General features: G+C 39.0%; 1 protein-coding gene across 1 annotated transcript in view; it reads right to left on the bottom strand.

Annotated features, from left to right (window-relative positions):
• LOC102224860 (teneurin-1-like) overlaps positions 1–22409 on the bottom strand; it is a 282296-nt gene that overhangs the window by 35651 nt on the left and 224236 nt on the right. Inside the window, exon 23 of the mRNA XM_023328889.1 lies at positions 3578–3732. Coding sequence (XP_023184657.1) covers positions 3578–3732 — 155 coding nt within the window. The remainder of the gene's footprint in view (positions 1–3577; positions 3733–22409) is intronic.

Below are 22409 nucleotides of genomic sequence, written 5' to 3'. Positions count from 1 at the left end.
CTTGTTTTACAAATAAAGTAATTAGAGTTTGTTAAACAATGTTGTTTTAAATGTTTGTGTTAATTATTACGTTTTGTAGGCGAATAAACTTCAAACTTTAAACTAGCATTATGTCTTTTTAGCCACACAGTTATTAGGCAACACAGCATGAAGTCTGAAATTGTCCTGCTGAAGTCACACCACATCAAGAAAAAATGAAATTGACAGAAAAATGTCCCTTATGAGTTTCCATATATGAAACATTAATAGTGGCATCTTCACACAAAGAAAACCAGCTCATTGATAGATTTAAAGTTTTCTGAAGTTTCTTGATAGAGGCCACGTGTTTCTTATCTTCTGAACATACAGACTCCTAAATCTATTTTAAAGGGAGCTGGAAACCTTTTCTGGCAAGAAGACAGTAGTACAAAATGTTTCCATCTGTCCAAATGTCAAAGGTCGCCGGCTTCCAGAAGTCACGCTGGCCTTGGCTGTTAAAATGTTAAAACCTTGCATCATAAGTTTACAATATTATAGATGTTAGTTATTCACACACATTCGTCATAAAGTTGCATTGACAAGTAACAGCCGAACCAAAGAGTTGTTACAGTCCGACTGAGGAGAGCACAATCCTGACATTCTCACTGTTACACTGAAATACATCTAATACAAAGTTCTTCTTAAAAACGTTATTCTTTTATGATATAAGTGGTTTTTATTTGGCTTCCTCTCAACTTTTTGGGTTTGTTAGAAGTATCTATTGTAGGATTATTGGTATAGACTCATTACTGTGAACATTATTGTTTTGAAAATGGCAGCGAATGGTGCAAACGTCGGCTTCTGAAACAATGTGCAGAATTTAAAGAAATACTGTATGACTCTTGATGATCGGTACAAAGTAACTGATGTCAGCAGGCAAACTAAAAAGCATCCATAATCGTTTTCTAATAAGTCTTTTGAATGGTGGGATAGGCCTGTCATGATAAATTTTGCTAGATGATAAATTGTCCCAGAACTTATCGCGATAAACGACACTATTGTTGTTTTGAGACCATTCTTAAGTAATATAATGGCATAATAATGCAAGAACACATATTTGAGGAACAATAACCTTTAAATGCTAATGAACATTTAAGGACTGGAACTGGAAAACATTTTAAATATCCAAAATAAAGAAACAGCAGAAACAACAAATAAAAGGAATTATGAAGCCTGTGTAAACAAAATTATCTTTCAGAAAGTGGCTGTTTGAGACCAAAACACCAAACTGAAGACTTTTATCATTCAGGTTTTGGTAAAAATAAAAAATAAAAAAAGAGAGAGAAAGGAAAGAGAAAAACGACAATTCAAGCAAATGAAAATTATTGAGTTTCTTCTAATTTATCAAGCGATTATTTGATTTATTGTTTATTGTGACAGGCCTAAGTGGGAATGCCTTGAATAAATAAATATGCAGGCAATAATGGCAGCTGGTCTTTAATAGTTGAGCTGATATTATTCTGTCCAATATAACCGCTCAACAACACACACAATGTTGCAAATGGCTGCCAAGGAACACACGTCAACACAGGCAACATGAGAGAAACTTAAGAAAACGGCTCACTGAGCCGAATTACATTTTACATCCACCTGTCAGTTGTTTTTATTTTTTAAATATATGCTCCGTTTCAATACAACATCTGTGATCGGTGGAGAGAGCGAGACAGAACAGCACACGATATAGTGGTCGGTGAAAACACTTAAAATGATCCAACTCAAAGGTTAGAAGTTTATAAACGTCTCATTTTTCTGAAAATGACAGCCGTATTGCTGATAAATCTGGACAGCTGGTATTTTTGCACGCTGTAATTACTGGTTATAAATGCTATTTTATTTTACTTTTTTTATTGAAAGCAACAAAAAGCTGCGTCGTGGCTTCATCATGGATCATAAACTGTACCATATTGCCCTATGCACCAGCTGTAGAGAGCATGAAGCTCTTTATCACTTTACGTTTACCACATATTTGTTGCCAACCTCCAGTACAGATGCATAAAAAAGCCTTGAAATTAATAACTCTTTAGTGGCAGCAGCAGAATCTCTGAGTGAACAGCTATAAAATCAAGCTTTAATCTGAGCACAATTTTTATCAGTGTATTTTTAACAAAATTACATAGTTGTCAGTAGCCCCTTAAATCAAAATCTGTTATTTTTAAATATTGCTATCTTACTTTCCTAAGTAAGATTACAATCTATTACTTCCTGTTTTCACAAAAAGTACGCCTGATGAGGTCATTTTTCTCTACTCTTCAGATATTAAGGGAGGTAAACAGAGAGAGTGATGTCTATTCTATCTTACAAAACAAGTGTAAGCATGTGAACTGGGACCCTGCTGGCATGAAACAAAGGCTGAATATGCGTATTAATCCTTTAATTATCTGCCGAGTGTGATGGCGGTTAAGCAAATCTATCACCGCTTCGTTTTCAAAGACTCCAAGAGCCTTGCTGGGACTGCCAAGTATCATGAATCCTTTGAAATACTAAGGCTGCTTAAATATAAATCAGAATCAGTCTTTTTTGTTTGTTTGTTTTTTTGTTTAGCAGGATAACGATTCAAAGCATATGTGCAAACAAACCTGGTTTGTTGACATCACATTTCCAGAATTAAATCTCACAGAAAACCTGTGGGGTGATCAGAGGAGCAGCCAGGACTCTGGGTCTTTCGTATGTGAAGACGTTTTGACAAAAGAGGCATTTTTTACAGGTAAAAAATGTTAGAACTTTGATTTTTTCTTCTCTGCTCCGACCAAATTAAATGTGGGATATTGCGAAAGATTTCCACCTGAGCTTACAATACAGTAAAAAAATAAAGGTGAATATTTATTCAAGGCTTAATATTATTTTGTTTTTTTCACCAACAAATTTGTCCTCATCTGTACACAGTGCGCAGGCCCTCTGCTGCTCAGTTGCCATCTCTGCAGCAATATTTGTCTCGTCAGGGCTGCAGGAGTTTCCGTCAACGCCGGCTGAGGTCACGGGAAGCCAGGAGAAGAAGAGAGCCAACTCAGATGGAGGACAGACGCGATCAGACCGGTGACGAACAAACATAGGAACTGAAACGTAGCCCGGGTGCTAAGACACGAAATAGCACTTTGGGGAATTCACTTGGCTTCAACACGCATATTCACACAGACATACACAGGCACTATGTGGGGGCAGATATCCCTCCACAGAGCCAGCAGCTCATCTATTATTCATCCGCAGCTCTAATAGGCCTGATATTAGTTAGCAGCGTGTTCTGAAGGGATGGCTGATCGAAACCGGCGCAAGCGGCCCGTCTTCCGGCCGAGACACATTTGTTCCTCAAAGTTTAGCAAAGCGCGGTTGACAAAACAATCAGCGCTATGCGAACAGAACAACAAACTTTGTGATCCATTGCCATTTTGATATAATGATTTTAATTAGCTGACATGGATGACATTCAGGAGACAAATGCTTCCACAAATTATTTAGACAATCTTTCAGAGCCAAACGAGGCGTCGTCTCTCTCTCTCTCTCTCTCTCTCTCTCTCTCTCTCTCTGCTAGTCATTGAAATTCTGCGGCGCGTTATTAGCTTACCTGGCTGATATCCATCCGCGCATCGCAGCTCAGCGGCTGCGTCGACATCAGCCCGTTTGAGCCAATCACGGTGGAGAGCAGACCCCGCTCATTAATCTTCTGAATGGTGGTGCCATCCACGAAGTAGACAACTCCTCTCTTATCCACGGCAATACCTACGTGGGCGAGAGAGAAAGTCGGGAAATGAGAGGGAAGAAAAAGAGAGAGGAAAAAAAACAGGAGTAGGAGAAAGAGACTCGAAGAGGAGTGGAGGATAGTTGAGCGAGGCGAAGAGGGCTTCCAACTCGGTTAGTCATTCAGCTCGGCAAGCGGCTGTCTTATCAAAGGCACTGCACCACAGAAATGTAATTATATTTCCATTCCAGAGCCCACTAAAGGGATTAGAACAATGCAACGGGAGGAAGAAGTTATTTGTCACATTAGATGTGAGCGGGGTGCCGCAGTGAACTTTTGACATTTGACGCCTGTGCAAATGTGCATTTATAAATGGCCGCCGGCTCTTCAAACACGCACGCGACGTCTGCATGTGTGCATATGTTTACCTTTATTTGCGCTCCCCTCGTGCGGACACGCGGGCTATGCGAGTGTGCGTTGCCATGGCGAGCTTACACTTGAACTCTCCTTGTGGGCAGGGAGCGCGCGGCAGTATGCGGAGAGCAAAGAAAAGAGGAAAAGAAGTAAATCCAGGTATTAAAGGTCAGGGCGGACTATGAATCATCTGTTATGGATGAGGAGTGACCTTCATTCCCGCCTCATCTCCATGCAGAGAATAGCCCTTTGACTCAAACGCCGCCGCAATAATATTCCACGACTTCAACCCTCACCTCTTCCACACCGCGAGCAGCCAATTCCCCGGGATTGCTTTCACTTAGCATCTGCGACAATAAGCCATATTTTAGTATTCCTTCCTCCCACCTCCAGCTCAATCACTTCATTTACAAACACATTTTGTTTATGGCTCATCATTAGGTCGCGTCAGATTTATGCGTTAGATTTCTTTGTCTCGAGCATGCCTGGAAGGGCTTTATGGCGACAAAACCTATAAAAGAAAATCAATCAATGTAAATAGAGTGCGGCCTGAAACCAAAAACAATTAAATGGTACAGGGAGGCATGATGGAAGGTTAAAAACAGATTCATACGGAAATCCATTAGTTGCTTAATTGAGCAATTATTTATTTGTTTCGCCTTCTTCCTGAATTAATTTGATGATTGGCCAAAATGTGTCGGCAAATTTTTGTTTTTGTCTGGTGACACATCCAGCAGACAGTTAATTCATTTATTGTGGTTCAATTAATGCATTTGTATTCAGAAAGCACAGTCAAAAAGAAAAAAAAAAAAAAAAAGACAGGTCACACATCACAGCAGAACTTCTCATACGCAGGAAAGACTGACCTTGCAAAGTGATCAACTTCCTAGACAGGAATATAATGATGCTATTTCTAACAGTCACAGTTTCTCAAATGTGAGTCAGTCTTTTTAAGCCGGGCCTGCTTTTATAGCAGAATTAAATGTTTACAGTCAGAAAGTAAAATCAGACATTAGAGTCTAATTCTAATTCAGATTTAGAGGCTTATATTGATTAGGGCTATCGTTAGCTTAGACTATAGTGTTTACATGGGTTCTGTTCAAGCCAGTGGTACCTGATGATCCAGTTCCAATTCTAGCACCGAGTGACACATGAAGCTAATGTAAAAAAATATATATACATAAAAATGACCCTCACAAAAACACTCGTATCCCTTCAGTTTAATAATAGACGTCATTGTGAATAAAGTTTTCATTATTTCAAGTTATTGAGGAACAGGGGAAATCTGGCTTTGTAACAGTACACATAAAAACCTGAAAAGTGTGGGGTGGATTTTTATTAAAAGTAGGATCTAAATCATCGTATTGCAGCTCTGGCTGTCCTGCTAAGAGGTGAGTTTCCGTTCCCACGGCAACGTGGCCTTTAAAAGGGTTTAGACCCGTATTTATCTCCATCCACCTTCCTGTTGACTGAAAACAATGAATCTCCACAGCATGATGTTGCCACCACCATGTCTCACACTAGGAATAATAGTTTTGGGCCATCTGATTAAAGAAGGCTAAATGCAAAAGCATGCAACAGTTTTCAGATTTTATTGCTAAAAAAACAAACAAACAGGAAACCATCAGGAAACATTCTTTTGTTCTGTCTTATAAAATCACAATTGAATAAATAGATAAATAAACAATTTGTAGTTGAAGCACAATGAAATATGAAAAAGTTCAAAAAGAGGGAACACTACTGCAATGGACTCAACAAGTACAATCTCTAGAAGCCACAGGTGTGTTGCTTCTTAGCACGCCATACTGTGTTTGAAGCTCTGGGATTTGTAGTGAAGGTCCACGATCTAATGTCACATATTTACGTAAACTACGTTTCCCCGACCCCGCAGGGACGAAATGTCAAAATCTTTAGTGTTTTCCTTGATAGTTTTCTAGCTGTAGCTGTATTTGTTTCCTTTTTGGTCCACAGAAAATCCTTTTGGCATCCTTACGTTGAACCAGAAACAAGACATCCTTCCTGCCCTTCGTTCCAGGTTCGAACAAGTGTCTCATACTTCCGGCTATAAAATAAACTTTCCACTCAAAAAGATTTTCCTCAACAAGCACACCCATATGCGGACACACATCAGACGTGCATACCCCTACACACAAACACATACACACACCGCCACTGCTGGATTCGCCAGCGTCCTCGCGCTAAGCAACCCTGGGTCGACCCCGCGAGTCATAAATTGTACAGGTGAAGTGGCACTGCAGACGGGAGGTGGGAAGGGGGGAGGATGGCCAGGGTCACTGTGTTTCCTCCAGGGGCCAGGAGGTGAACTGCAGAGCTCTCCCTGCTGGCCCCTTCATCATTCCTCTGACACAGACAGATTACACCACCTGAACAGCATCGCCCTGCACTCAAACAGCACCTTTCCTCTCCTTTGCTAGCTTCCCTCTGCTCTCCATCATGCCTAACTTGATCTTCTCCTGCTCTCTTTTTTTCCTAGTGCCCTCTTCCCTTTGCATTGTTTTTGTTGTTGTTGTTGCTCCGCTCGCCTGTATCTTCTGACTTCTAATCAAATCACTGACCTTCAACTCTTGGGTTATGTCTTTGCTCTGCTTTAATCTGTGCGCCTGCGTTTTTTTTTCCTCCTCTATGTTCTTCTTCTGCTCCTCTCAACCTTGCTGCTGCCCCCTCTTGTCACCTGGTATTATGCAGGAGGTGAGTCTTGACCCACACAATGCCCTGAGCCTATTTAGCCCCAGTAACCCACAGTACTCCCCACCCCCGGGAAGATGGCCATCCTCGTCTTCTTTGCACTTCTTCCTTCACTTTCCTATACATCCCTGCTCCTGGAGCTCCGATCCAAAACCCGTCCCTGATCTTAGAGCTCATAAATCCTGCACAAGGACATGACGAGGCAGACGGGACTCTCTCTCAATACTGATTTCCCCTCCTCTCTCGCCGCACTGTCCCTGAACGTCTTCTCGCCCACTTCTGTTGACTTCTTGCCTAAAACTCCCTTCATCCTACACCCTCCTCTCATCCTCATTGTTTTTTTGCCCCCCTTTTTTTGTGACATCCTCTGTTTCGGCACGCCGTCTGTCTCCACCAAAAGGGTTCTGAATGACTGCCAATCTCTTTGGAACAATAAATACAGGACCAGACTGACTTATTCATCATCGCGCAGCCACAACAATGAAGAAAGATCACTATTATTGCTTTGCGTAGGGATTTACACCAGTTTACATGTTGCTTAAGAGTATTCCACAATGTTTATCGAAAAGGCGGTAGATTAGTCCACATTCTCCTTGTCAGCGGCTGGATTTCCTGCTGCAGCAGATAAAGATGTGTGTTGCATTAGGGGAATTTACAGCCTCTCTCTATATCCAAAGGATACTCAGAAGACATCAGAGGATTTACTGTTTCTCCCTGAGTGAACCAGACTCTCAGATGTTCATGTATAGGCAGACGTACAAGGAGCAGAGTAATTGAGACAAATCTGAGCTCCAGAGGGAGACGGACATTCGGCTCGATTCAGAGCGGGATCTTTAGTGACCTTGGAGGAACAGAGCAAAGTGAAAGAAGGAATGACACAGCATTACATTTAAGGAAGAAGTACAAACAGTGTTCAGAAAAAGGTGTCAATAAGACAAAGGCGTGATGAGGAGTTGGGTAAATGATCTATTACAGGCTCTTCTGTCAAAAGGGATCTCTTTGCTCTGTGTCCCCGTCAAAAGAATATCGGTCGTAATGACCCCCCTGTGGCACTGCAATCCAATCCAATCTGATTAATGCCTTAAAGAGGGCTCCCGGAGAACGCCTTGTTGTGTTGATTACAGATATTTGAAGAGAAGGAGCCACGAGGGAGCTCCTGCGCAGAGAGGTGAGGAAAGGTGGAAGGTAGGAAGCAGGACGAGGCAAAAAAAGACTAATTATAACGCAAGGCAGTGGATTTGCGTCTCACTTAGCAGCAACAGTCGACAGCCCCGTGGCGCTCAGCAGCATCCGAATGCGGTGAGCTGTGAGCTCTGACTGCTAACACCTGAAGATCAAGACTGCAGGAAGTCAGCTGTTTGGTATTTGCTTTCTCCTTTCAAAGAGTGACACTAAAGCTGTCAAAGTAGCTGCTGCTATAGGTTTGAAGAAGACTTGTCTAAACACATCAACTTCCCTTAGATAGTCAGGACAGCCTCCTCAATAAACTTGCAAGATGTTGACAAATAATCACCATTGGAGTGATTACCATTATAATTTTGAACTCTTTAGGCTATTTTTGCACACGTCTGTTTTAGAGTTGACCGTGTTTTTCTCTTTAAATCAACAATAGTTTAGATTTAAGACCCGAAACCAGCCGAAATTATTGACTTGATGGTCAGGCTTTAGATTCTGTGACGTGTTTAATAAGCTTACGATACACACAACCCAAAGATACCCAATATAAATATGTGTTAATCTATTTATTATAGTCCAAATAAAGAAGTCAGCACCTTTCCTGGTTGAAGAAAGAAAGAAAGAAAGGTGCAAAGTTCATTAAATGCTTACAAGTGGCGTGCACAAGAAGTGCGCACAGAGCTCCAACACTTCGCCGCTCCTGTCAGTCACTCATTTCCACTTGACTCACCCTGTGGTTTCAACAAGCGACAAGGTAGAGCTGGAAGACGTTTATCAAAAACTCATACTGGTTATAGGAGCCTTTTATCTTTTCCTGTGGGATGTGGGTTATTTAAGGTCAAGTGTGATTCTGTTCAGGTGTAGCTAATGGGAAGGGGACAAACGGTTTTCTACTGTGCTTGGTTTTCATTAATGTCGAATTTATGTGGTTCTAAATGGAAATGGGAAGACAATGCACATTGTACTGAAAATACATGACTTTATGGTTATAAGTCAAAATGAAGATCGGCATAACGAATCTTGACTGAGCGCAGGTAAAACCAACGCCTACCAGGAACAACAGCAACCACTAGCCTAAAATACAGGATTTTAGCCGCCACAATGGTCTAAAAACAAAAACAGTAAATTCTAGGCCTGATCTAAACTCTAATCCGCAAAGGGACAAAAATATGTATGCAGAGCCAAATAGGAGGGTTTTGAAGGTCGTATCGTTACCGAGGCCTTTTTGTTGGCATCGACAAGCTTCTGGTGAAGATCGGGTTTGATGTTTGGCCCCTTCTCAACAGAATTATTTTTGCTCTCGTTTTTTGGTACATGTTGTTGTCCTTTGGGATAGGACAACAAATCAATGTCTGCTTGTTCAAAGAGTTAAATCTTGGTCCCCTCTCACTATAACTGTTTTGTCCAAAGAACATTTGGTTTTCTAATAGGGTCAGCTACAATTTCCCCTCATGCTTGTGCACTTCTTTCTTGATCAGCACTCTGTCAGAATACAGTCATCAGAAAATTTGAATATTGCATATTCATTTATTTCATTTACTCATTTTACTAACTGAAGCACATTAAATAGCCAAATTACACACAGACTGATGTTTTCAAGCCTTTACTTTAGTTAAATATGATGATTTTTCCCTAACTAAAAATGCAACATTTAAGATTAGAATCCTCCATCAAATCAATAAAAACCTGTTAATACAGAAAAGCATCCTTAATAAAACACATTAAGGATGCTTCCTTAATATGTTTTAAGAAATGTATTAAAGAATCTCATTTTGTCAGGTTCTTTAAATCTGACAAAATGAGCCTCATCTGAATCCATACTCTAATGTACTGAATATGACAGCAGCATATATTCCTGTTGAGGTCGGCGACACGGTGCTTCCAGTAGCAAAGATTTTATGATACGCTTGATCTCTGTTTGCTCCCGTTCTCCTCCTAACCATCCTGACAAATTTAATTTCACCTGGGTCAGGCAGATTAGGCCAGATGATTGAATCTTTGATGCAATTATATTCAAACACATCTAATAGATTTTGGAATGGACAAAGCAGAGAGACCAAATGTTATGAATGAACTCCACCACTGATGACGCAGAGTGGTTAAAGTACCTACTAAAATATGGGGTTTATAACCAATTTACATACATATATATATATATATATATATATATATATATATATATATATATATATATATATATATATATATATATATATATATATATATATACAGTATACAGCCCTGGAAAACATTAAGAGACCACTTAAGTGATCAGTTTCTCTAATTTTACTTTTTATAGGTATATTAACAATTAACATTTTTCTTTTATTCTACGAACTACTGACAACATGTCGTTGAAATTCCAAGCAAAAGCTTAGTATTTATTTGCAGAAAATGAGAAATTGTCACAATAACGAAAAACATGCGGTGCTTTCATACCTCAAATAATGCAAAGAAAACAAGTTCATGTTCATTTAGAAACAACAACACTAATGTTTTAACTCAGGAAGAGGTCAGAAATCAATATTCGGTGGATTAACCAGGAGGTTTTCAATGGGATTCGGTGTACAGTATATATGTTACTCCAAATATCAGCTGGAGTGGATAATATAAAATTCTTAGCATAATAGAAAAAATATATATGAAAAACTTGGAAAAATCACACTAATTATTGTCCTCTGTGTTTAAAACAAAAAAAAAAACAATCATTGAAATTGTCTGTTGTATCATCGTATCACCAGAAAGGTTCAAACACATCATTAAAAAACAATTAACATGACAACCATACCCATGGTGAGTGTATGTAAACTTCTGAATGATGATGTTTTTTCTGCCAGAACAAGATATAGCAAGAAAAACAACAACAACAAAACAAAAACAAAGACAACAACAAGAGGAAACAAGCATCACGATGAAGATAAGTTTCAGCCTGGAAAAACTTCCATTCGCCTTCACAACAAGCGCACACCTAAGGTAAGTCATTCAGTCTACCCTTCCATATCCCCGGGCCCACTGGGCGATAATGATACACACTGACATATTATTACAGCATCTAAATGATCCCAGCAGTTGCTGATTATGGCCAATGGCAATTCTGTGCTAAAATACCACATGTGACTGACAAGTGAATGTAGACAGATGGACTGTTTCACCTGCACAACTGACCGCGGCGAGCCACCCAGGCCATAAATAAAGCCAAGCATATTAGCTGGGGAGAGCCTGGAGGGTTCACCCGCTGCTGCAGTCCGGTCGTAAGTGAAGCCAAACAACACGGCGTTTCAGCCTTCGCCTGCTCACTGTGGTTTACTGTTCACTTTCATCACCTTGCTTCTGTCAAACGCTTAGCTACGTAAATGTGTGAATCTGAGAGAGGAAGAGAGAGAGAGAGGGAGAGAGAGAGTGCGCTCACACACACACACGTGGACTTGTGCGAACCCGGTGGAGTCTACCGGCGGCGGGTAGGCGCATGCAGGCATGCATGCAATGAGGCAACTTGGCGAAAAGATAAGGCCCGGCAGTTAATCACATTGTGCACATATGCAAATACGGAGCGGATAAATCAGAGCGGTTTTTGCAGACGAGAAATTCTCACACCCACCCACGGGCGCGCACACATACCCACAACCTTTTTTTTTTTCTTTTTCTTTTTCTTTTTTTTGTGAAGACCGAGAGGTCGCCTGTGGGCACGGAGGAAATAAACCTGCTCGCTCAGTCTGGGAGCGAAACAATGCAGTGCACCGCACACAGGCTCCGTGTGCCGACAAAATACCTGATTCGACACGTTCACTGAAAAAAAAAAAAAAAAACCCCAACAAAAAGCAAAAAATAAATAAACATCTAAATAATCCGGAGCAATAGGTTTGTGCTGCTGCAATCAATCACTCACTGATTGTGCAGCAGCTATTTGTCTGTGATCTACGACGTGCAGTTCTACTCCCTCTTTTGCTGTAATAGATGTTTGGTGTCCGATCATTTTTACTTTCACCTAATCAAACACTTATCCCCAATAAACGGAAAACAACACAAGTGTGTACAGTATTTCTGCCATGAGGAACACAAACGTGTAAGTAGAAATAATTCATGCGTCCTGCAATTAATTATTCATTTAAGCCCCACAGAACAGACAGTGCATTTGTAATTAGGTCTGATTCAGACACTGTGGCTCATCTAATTACCAGCCAGTATAAGTTTGTTAACATATTAACCCCCATTAATTAATTATTGATAGCAGTTTTTCTTTCCTTTTTTTGGGGCTTCTATAGTTTCTTTCTACACATGTATGGCAAGGCAAGAAGAAAACAAGATTTCTGTAACAGTTGCATACTAATTTCCAAGCAAATAGACTCTTTTTTTCATTTTTAGAAACTATGCGATTTGGCAGTAATTGCCATGTTTGATAGAGAAAGAAAGATCCAAAGCAATCACAGTGGCGGCAGACAAACTCAATTATAGAACCTAGTGAAAAGCTTCGGGCTGGAAAGCTCTGTGAAAGGCTGAGAGGGTTTGGATCACTGCAGAGCGTCTACAGATTAGGTTGCACTGTTTAGAACATCAAACAAACGCACGAAGGTCTATCAAAAGAAGATTTTTTTCCCCCCGTTAATCAAACCTCATCACAATAACCAACCAGTGAGGTGCTGTAGCGGGGGGAAAAAAAGAAGAGTAAATGGAATCAGATGGGATGGAACAATTTCAAGGTTGAAAAACGAGAATACAGGAAGGGGAAAAAAAATAATCCAACTGGATTTGTAATTAGGTGATGCTTCCACTGCTCTTACAGTTTCCAAAAGACATCCCAAATGTGAGGCAGCTCCCATATGTTCATCACTAATTTTTGGGTTTGGATTATGTCACCATGTTTTTTTTAAAACAAGAATAAAAAAAAAAAAAGAAAAGCAAAACACAGTTGAGGTGCAGTGACTGAAACTTGTGCCCTAGCTTTACTGCCTCTGCTCCCACTCTCCCACAGGGAATATAAGTGTGGCTGTACAGAGGCAGCCACTACCGTTATCCTGATTTATGTTTTGTGTCTAAAATAAATAAAAAAAATAATAGAGATGCACAGGATCTGGGAAATTTTAAGCTTGATTTTTTCGCTAAGAAAAAGCAGAAGTTTTTCTAGCTGTTGAATGCACAGTAATCATGACCAGTTAGCGCTAAACCCTATCCTGCAGATGCTAGTTGAAGATGATCCGAGTTAGCCATTTTCCCAATCATGAAAGTATTCAGAACTATATCCAAAAAAGTATTAAAGGAAAAAAAAAATCCTTTGATGTGTCTGTGGTATACTGAGGCTGCAAGAAAGCGAGAGAGAGCAAGACCTTTAACAGATTAAGGCTGTATTAGGAAATATTGGCTGCTTTGTAATGCTAGCCAATTGCTAACTGATTACTTTTTTCTGTTAAAGGTAGATGAAGACCTAAACTTTTTAATAATTTTTAAGGAAGCTTCCCCACAGTCCAGCAAAGCTGCTGTGTTTTGTCATCTTGAGCGTTACACATCTGACATGGAATATGGAAGATTCTGAAATTATGACACCCTTTTATAAATCTTAAGAGTTAAAATCTACTTTGTACTACTTTGAGGTCTACTTTGATAGCCAGCTATCTACAGTATCTGCTATGTAGCTACAGCCACACTGTAGCTATATAGTAGCTATCTACAGTGTAGCTAGCTATATACTGTAGTATAGTTACAGCTACACTGTAGATAGCTAACCGTACTACTACATAGCTAGCTACTAGTAGCAGCACAAGTAGTTTTACTAGTAGTAGTGCTACTACAAGTACTAATCACTACTAGTGATTAATAGTAGCACTACTAGTGCACTAATCACTAGCACTAATGACTACTATAAGTTGACTATTTAAAATGTCAACTCCATAAATCTTTACTTTGATTCAATATAGTACCAAACCTCTGTTTTACAGCAATTACGTTTTTATGCTTCTAGTAAAGAAACAAATATATATTTATAGTTCATCAAAAGAAATATTAAAAAAAACAGTATAAGCAGGTCAAATCTTTGACCTATCAGATGAAAACCTTTCGTCTTGAACATGTGACCAAATGTTTTAGAAAACATTAAAGTGAAAGTAGTGCTATTAAGTAAAACATTTTACATTCTCATTTGGTCTGGTTGTTTTAATTGGGAGTAAGCCTGTGGTAATAGTATCTTAAATGGTAAACATATTTATACTTACATTATCTTACAGTTTTTAATATTGGTGGGAATTTTGTTTTGGCAAAAACCACATAAAATATTGATATTCTATCACCAGTAGTGTTTTAAGTCAAACTATTGAAGTCAAACCATTTCTCAGATTACAAGTTCCTTTTACGTATGTAACCCATACAAATGTGCGTGTGTTCAGGCATTAGACTCTTGTAAATGCAGTTTATTTCTCTACAAGCAGCAAAGCCTCCCTCCTCCTGTCAGTCTGCCAGGCTCCCACAGGAAGTTGACAAGCCAAGCTGACAGCAGTGGCCATCCCAACCAGTTAAAGGAACACGCGTGTCACATTTACCATGATCACACCGACGCTGTCAGCCTGACATGCCTTTAACAAGGCACCCATAACTAACTGTCTGTCCCTTCACAGCGGGAAGCAGAGTAGGTCTATAGACCTGCTTGCTGTCAATCAACAACGAGCATGTGCCAGAACATGGACTTGCACAAATGTCGCACTTTGGACACACAGACTCAGCCCCTGGCCTGGAGCCTGCATCTGTTATTGACTCTGGGCTTCATTACACACACAGTCAGCTTCAGTAATCTCTCTGAAGCCTCTCAACACACTGAGACTACAAACAAAGCAGCCCGCAGTCTGTGCAGTGTTCTGCCCAACATGCTAGTTTAATTGGACATATTTAAAACGTGCCTCTACAAAAGCCGAGAAAGTATTTTGCGGTTTTTAGCAGGCTATGACTGCTTTATCTCAAAACACAATCCTTAAACTTATTCTCTTCAGTTTAAATAACATCGATAGCCAAGATGTGCTAAAATAGCATGAGCAGATTTACTGCTCTTGCTAATAGTTAATAGTCCAAAAAGACTATTAACTCTTACATCCATGTCATGTTTCAAACTGTTTTAAACCGTAATTAGCATCAGAGCTGCCTTCGAGCGCCTCAGTCATTCAGCTTATTAAAAGGAAACAAGCATGCTGCTGGATTGTTTGGTATCTTTAAGAGCACAACACTGAACATTGATCAGAGGAAGCAAAGCCGACAGCTATTTGAGGAGATTGGAAAGATGACTGCGAAAGGCTACAAGGCGACGTCCAATAACCTTCATGTTCCTGCAAAAACAGTTGCTAACAATATTAAGAAGTGTTTGGTTCTTAATATGTAGCCTGTCTCCAAGTATATGATATGGACCAAATAAAACCTAGCTTTCTCCCTGTGAATGATTGAGGGAGTTTGGGTTTTGTCATGTGGCTGCTTTCCTGCATCTGGCACAGTGAGCCTGGAATATGTGGCGTACACAATGGAGTCTCCAGACTATCTAGGCGTTCTGTAGGGATACATACAGGCCAGCGTCAGAAAGCTGACCATCAGTTGTCGGCCATTGCTTATACGTGAGAGAACTCAACAAAAACATGTAGTTAAATAAACTAAATAATTGTGGAGTGAAAGAAACCTCAAAACGGTCCTTTATAAGCACAGGTCTTTGCTGTCATACAGGAATATAAGTTGTTGAATTTTATCTATATAGCACATTTTCAGCAACAAGGCAGTTCAAAGTGCTTTACATGAATTAGAAGGAAATACAACAAAACAACAAACCAAAAGAAAGACAAAAGATAAAACTACATATTGGTTCTCCATGTTTAATAAGAATAAGAGGTCCATAATTTATAAACTAATAAGAGTGTCTCTGGATTCTTGATCTGACAAAATTAGATGTTGGTTCTCCGTGTTTGGTAAGATTAGTGAAATATAAAACTAAATGTTGGTTCTCCATGTTTGATTCTATAAACTAGATGGTACTTTTTAAGTTTGTTCTAGATTTGTGAACTAAGAGGAATTTCTCTAGGTCTTGCTCCGATATTAAAAGTTTAATGCTAAATGTTGAGCTACGGTAATGAGTAGTTCTCTAGATAAACTAGTAGGAGTTTCTCCGCACTCTAAGTTTGTTCTAATTCCTGTTTTGGATTGAGTGAAGCTAAATTTATAGACATTTCACATGAAATAAGGTCCAGGATTACATACAGCCTCATCTGCTTTTGTTCAACACCACTGGGGGGGGTCAAGAAATTTTAACAGATGTCTTATTGTACCCTGAGTCACAACATGTTCATGTTGAACACATTTAAGGTGGGGAACCTTAAATCCATGACGCCTCTGGCAACGGTCCAGCTGGTCAATTAAGAAGGTCACAGGATGGGACTGATTTTTTCCACTGTTAGAGGCCTTTATCAGAATGTGCATACTGATAGTGATGTCATTCACAACACACAGCAGCATCAGTGCCTCTTTATGTCTTAGACCAAGCATGAAGTGCTTGACATGTAAATTATCTTTCATTATGCAGGCACTAAAAGCACACTACCGCCATCATCTGGATGAAACTGACATGTTTATGCATGATAATGGTCACATTTATACAATGAAACAATCATGCTAATATCATATGATTATTACAGTTATACAATATATTGCCATGTTTGTACAATATAATTATAATCTTGTCACATGATAGTTCTCAAAAGCTCGATGGCAATTTTGTACAAGTCTGATTAAAATTGACCGTCTACAGAAAGATGATTCTATATTTGTAGCGTCTTCAAACCTCCAATATTTTTGATCAGATTGCTCAGGAAGAGAAGGACAAACCACCTCTTGGACACTGCGGACGTCTTATTGTGAAGTACAGAGGAATGACTGTTGGCAAAAGCAAAAGGTTGAATTAGGTTTACTGTTTTTTTTTCTCTCCAGAGTCTGATTCATATTCAAAACAAAAATAAAGAGCAAATGGCATGCAAAAAAGCATGCCATTAAACATTTGTCATTGACACATTGTTTCAGAGATAATGTTTGTTTGTTGTAGATGGTTAACCAGTAAATTTACCTACAGGAAATGAAGATGGCCCTCTGTCCACTGCACTGAACTCCATTGAAAACCTCCTGGTTAATCCACCAAATATTGATTTCTGAAATCTTTCTGAGTTAAAACATTAGTTTTGTTATTTCTAAATGAATATGAACTTGTTTTCTTTGCATTGTTTGAGGTTTGAAAGTGCTGCGTGTTTTTTGTGATTTTGACCATTTCTCATTTTCTGCAAATAAATACTACATTGTTGCTAGGAAATTCAGAGACATGTCAGTAATTCATAGAATAAAAGAACAATTTTCATTTTACTCAAACATAAACCTATAAAGAGTGAAATCAGAGAAAGTGAATTTAAAGTGGTCTCTCTCTCTCTCTCTATATTATATATATATATATATATATATATATATATATATATATATATATATATATATATATATATGAATTTTGGTCAAGAACATTTTTTATGTTCAAGGCACAAAATAACCATGGAAACTGGACCATGTCTACTTATGCACAATATACCAAAACAGGACAACATTAAATTAAGAAATGAAGTTATTTTTGCCCTTATAAATGTGAGATCATTGCTAACAAAAGGAATAAAATTGAGCAGAAGTTTGTTGGAGGGGCAGAAATGAGTCAGTTTATTCACCTGGACTCCTTTTTATTTTACACTCGCACTTCAGACGGTGGCCACCTGAGACCCAGAAGACCTTGCTGCTTACGCCGGTATCCTCACAGCCCACTTTCTGATGGGCTTCCCACCACGCCTCCTTCCCCCCGCGGTGAGAGGAGATGAAGCGTCTGGGCCCATCCTCCCCGTGCCAGTCACTCCACTCTTCCACTGATTACATTTCTGCAGTTCGAATCGTCCTTTCAGCGACGGTCTATGTGCAGAGAAAATGGCCTCACTCTGGAGGAAAAGGCCGATAATGAGGGTCTCTCAGTCGGGAGGCACAGAGGGGCTTCTAATGTTTTATGTGCTGAAAACAACTGTACGCTTAAAGAGCTTAAGAGAGGACCGATTGGACTCTTTGCATCTGAAAGTGTTTTGTGTCATGCTTGTTTGCAGTGTAGACACACTCTTTCCAAATCTCTATTATGTATTTTCAGTCATAAAATCTATTTTAGAAACAACCAAATATGACAATTAGATCAACTTATTACAGCGTCAAAGGGCGAATAATGATGACATGGATGTTGCTGTGCTAACATCTGATTCTATCTGATATCCCAAACCCCAGAAAGATTGTTTATTTAACTACTTGAGTTAATGAGACATAAAATAATGATTATGCTGTTGAACTGAAATATAATGGACACCTAAAAGTGTAATATTAATTATCCTTTAAATTTAATGGATTGTGATATTCATATACATTGGCTTGCAGAAACCTTGAAGCAGCTAGTGGAAGATGTTGCCATAAATAAGTCATAATAACTGCAGGATCCTCGCAGAACAAGGTGAAGAGAACAACTGGCAACTAAAATTAAGCCTTTAAATCAGCTCAGAGCCTTACAACTCCAGCACTTTTACCTTTTAGCCCTCTTTTTGTGTAAGCAGATCTCGAGAACGGGAGAAAAATGTTTGCCATTATTATTTCTTTTGACAATACCTCTTAAATAGAGGTCAGCAACCTGAAATTAAATTTTGCACGAGGAGAGCATCTCTGTAAAAGCTGCACTTTTGTCGGTACGACCGTTTAGAGGTGGATGTGTTCTCTGGTCCAACGTGTGTTTTTTGAAGAAAAATGGGGAACAAAAGGTGGAAAAGAAGCGGCTATCAGCTAGTTCAGAAAACTGATTTGCATTTGTTCTGCGATCCGTAGATATCTCTGAATCAAAAGCGAAGACTTCAATTCTTTCATCCGAAACTCCTATATATTTAACTAGACCTCTCAAAGATGGCCTCTCATCAAACCTCCAGGTATTTTAACCAATAAACCAACCTCCTTAGTAGTTTTAAAAGAGAAATACATTTTTGCACATTTTTCCACACATAAAGATCAATCGGTGAATGTTAGCAGCAGTCTTCTCAGCTCTTAGGATGACAAACTCATCCCTACATCGTGTTTCTTGCCAATGATCAAATCATTTTAAGAAAGAGATCAAGCGAACACTGCAAAAACACAAAATCTTACCAAGTATTCTTGGTGAAGCTCCCAGTGCAAATACCTTAGTACACTTGAAATAAGAGAACTCCAACTTACAAGTAACTTTTCAGCAAGATACAGGAGGTTGTTTTAAGCTAATAAGTCCTTGATATTGATTTTTAAAAAAGTATTAGTTTCACTCATATGACCAAAATCTATTTTTTACTGTTTTTTTTTTTCATTTCTTTCTCATTCTGTCTGTTAATATGAGCAAAAACGTTAAAACTATATGTCAAATTCCATTAAAGTATTTTAAATATGAAATTTTATAAGTGTTACTACTTTCTCAGTGGGACTTGGTACTTTTTCATCAATATTAAGGAATTACTGACTTAAAACAAGCTCCTATATCTTGCCGAAAAGTTAATTCTAAGTTAGTTTTGTCTTATTTTAAGTGTACTTAGACATTAGTGGGAGAAACAAGACAAAAATAATTGGTGAGATTTTGTGTTTTTGCAGTGAAAGCAGTGTATAACGTGGTGCTCAAACAGGAAGGGGAATTTGCAAAAGGCATCATCATACTTTTCCTACCATGCATGTTGGCATAATTGGTTACTGAATTTACCCGAAAAAAAAAACATGTTGTTTCTGTTATGTCGTCACCATTTTGTCCCATCAACAAACTTTAAAGATCAATTTACCATCTGATGATGAAAGTTCAACTCTGTCTTATTGCCTTACCATAATTATAGGTTGGATCTTCTTTATCACAGACAGAGGCTCTGCATTACATAGCCAGAGCTTCACTAGTTCATATGTTTGTGAGCCACTCTTTACTAAATATGTGCAGCCCAGGATTTTGTTCCCACAACACCTTTGTACCAAACAGACACCAGATAAAGAAATCAGTAACACAACAACACAGACTTCTTTTAAGTGCAGCGTGAGAGGAGCTGATACTTTATCCATTTCTATCATTTATCTCTCAGGAAGCACAATGATGATAAAAAGGAATTGATATCCTTCAAGAGAAATCATTCTTAACTTGTTCTTTTCATTTTCTCTTCAAAGTAGACAGTGTGCAAAGAAATGTAACATAGAAAACCGAAAAAGCATTCAGAATCTGCCAGGTTCATGTAAGCCACCTGAAGAACAAACGCAATCTGCAAATGTTTTAGCAAAGACGAGCTGTAGGTTTCCAAAAAAACAACAAAAAAACAAAAATCATCTGGGATGTTTCAGAGAAAGTCCAGATGTACCTGTGCTGTGTTTAATTTTTTTTTTGCTATTTATTAGAGTTTCTGGATTTTTTCCCCCCCCAGCAGCTGTATTTTCTAAAACTCATTTTGGGAGAAACCGACTCCCCGGTAGAACTTCACGGCGTGGCTGCTCAGTGATGCATGTCTGTCTCACAAACCACCGCCGCTCCTCTAATTATCATGGATGCTGCAGAGAGAAAACAAGCTGCAGCAGAAATAGCATGACCCAATGGCGTCTCTGTCTCTCTGCTTTGTATTACCATAAAAGTATGCTGCTGTTTGCCTTGCTGTGTGATTAATTCATGTGTGTATCATTAATGCAGGAATGTCCAGGGGCAAAGACAAAAGCTTGGTCAATGTGAAACAAAACAGAGACGCAGGCTGCTAAAAACTACACACAGACGAGAATGTGCACACATGAGCTGAATATTGGAGCTGAAACAACAAAGTGTGGCTTATCTGGTGCCCTTGTTTTGTAAAGCGCTGCTCTGTTCAAGCCAACAGAAATTGTGATAGTTGACCCTCAGAGAGGGTAGGCAGCCACAGGGTGAGTTTAATATGCAGATGAGGGGTGGGACTGCATCATGCTACAGGATTTAAACATGAAACACAGATTCATCTGACTCTCTTTAACCATTTCATCAACTCTTTTTCTCTACTTTTACCTTTATAATGTAGTAAATCGTGTAATTTCTTTTATCATTATAATTCTCGGTTCCACTCGCTTTCTGACGCATTCCTTCACTTTTTCTGTCCTCCATCTGTAATCTGTTCTCCTCCCTTCTCCATTTTGTCAGATGCAACAATCAGTCTGTAGGAAATGCTCTGGGAGCCAGAGGGAGAATAAGAATGGGACGGATTGTTTCAAAGTTAAAACAGAGAGCAGCTGCCATGAAAGAATCAATCCTGAGAGATCTGATCACCTCGCCATAGCAGCGGCTGAATACAGTTTGGGAAGCAGCAGATTTCTGGAAAAGTAATTGCAACTCTGCCTCCAAAGAATACTAACGCCGCTGAGTCATGCAGGGGTTTGCAATGTTTTTATGTCCGTCGGTTGTACCTTGTTTTAGATGTCCTCTGTGCTCAGACGAGAAATTTTGAGTTGTTTGAATCACCTCCGGACATTTGTGAACTTCAGTGTGTGTAGTATGTGGAAGCATATAAAATTAGCCACATACTGCTTTCAATTCTCCTTGGTGTACTAATGCCAGAAGTGCAAATTTAATTAAATTCCACAGCTATTCTCCTGTATGATACTTCTGAAACCATATTTGATTGTTGTTGGGTTTTCTCCCACCATTACTTTAAACAGCAACTTCACCACAATTCACAAATGCTGGGTCATGTCAAATGCTAGACTATGCAAGGCATGCACACAAACAAGGCTAAATTATTTAGGTTGGGACGTTTTTAACAATGCAAAATTGGTGCAGCAAAGGTGGTAGGTCACCAGAGAATGATGAATAGTAACAGAGCCGACTGGATGTTATGCAGACCGTTGGATCCACAAAGACTGACAATACTAGAATACAGAAATTACTATCAATCTATCAGTGCTTCCATTGTTAAGGCCCACTGAGTTTTCTCATTAATATATTTCACTGGTAGTTTTACTTTTCTTTTCAACAGCACTACCCACTTTCAGCTGGATTTTCAATAATAAGCCAGTTTGTGAGAAATTGGGGGCTCGTCCGGTATTTGAATCCAGGACATGTTGTAGTGTCCAGATCGCAAACTGAAAATCTGTTTGACAAAAAGGGACCAAAAACACTCCAATGATGATGATGGCTTATAATTTCTGGTAAAATCCATTCCATTATTAAGCATTATTAAGTTCATTATTCAGATACACATATTTTTGAGAAAGAGAAAATGTTTTGATGCAACATGTTGATACTGCAACATTACTAGGTTTGTTAGTTTAAACTTGTTGTTTGTTTTACAATTGACCCAATCAAAGTGTTTCATGAAATATTAACAATTTGAATAAATTAGCAATTGTGTGTTACATC

Source organism: Xiphophorus maculatus, chromosome 23, assembly GCF_002775205.1.
Source record: "Xiphophorus maculatus strain JP 163 A chromosome 23, X_maculatus-5.0-male, whole genome shotgun sequence".
NCBI lineage: Eukaryota > Metazoa > Chordata > Actinopteri > Cyprinodontiformes > Poeciliidae > Xiphophorus > Xiphophorus maculatus.
This window is presented reverse-complemented; position numbering and strand designations above follow the sequence as displayed.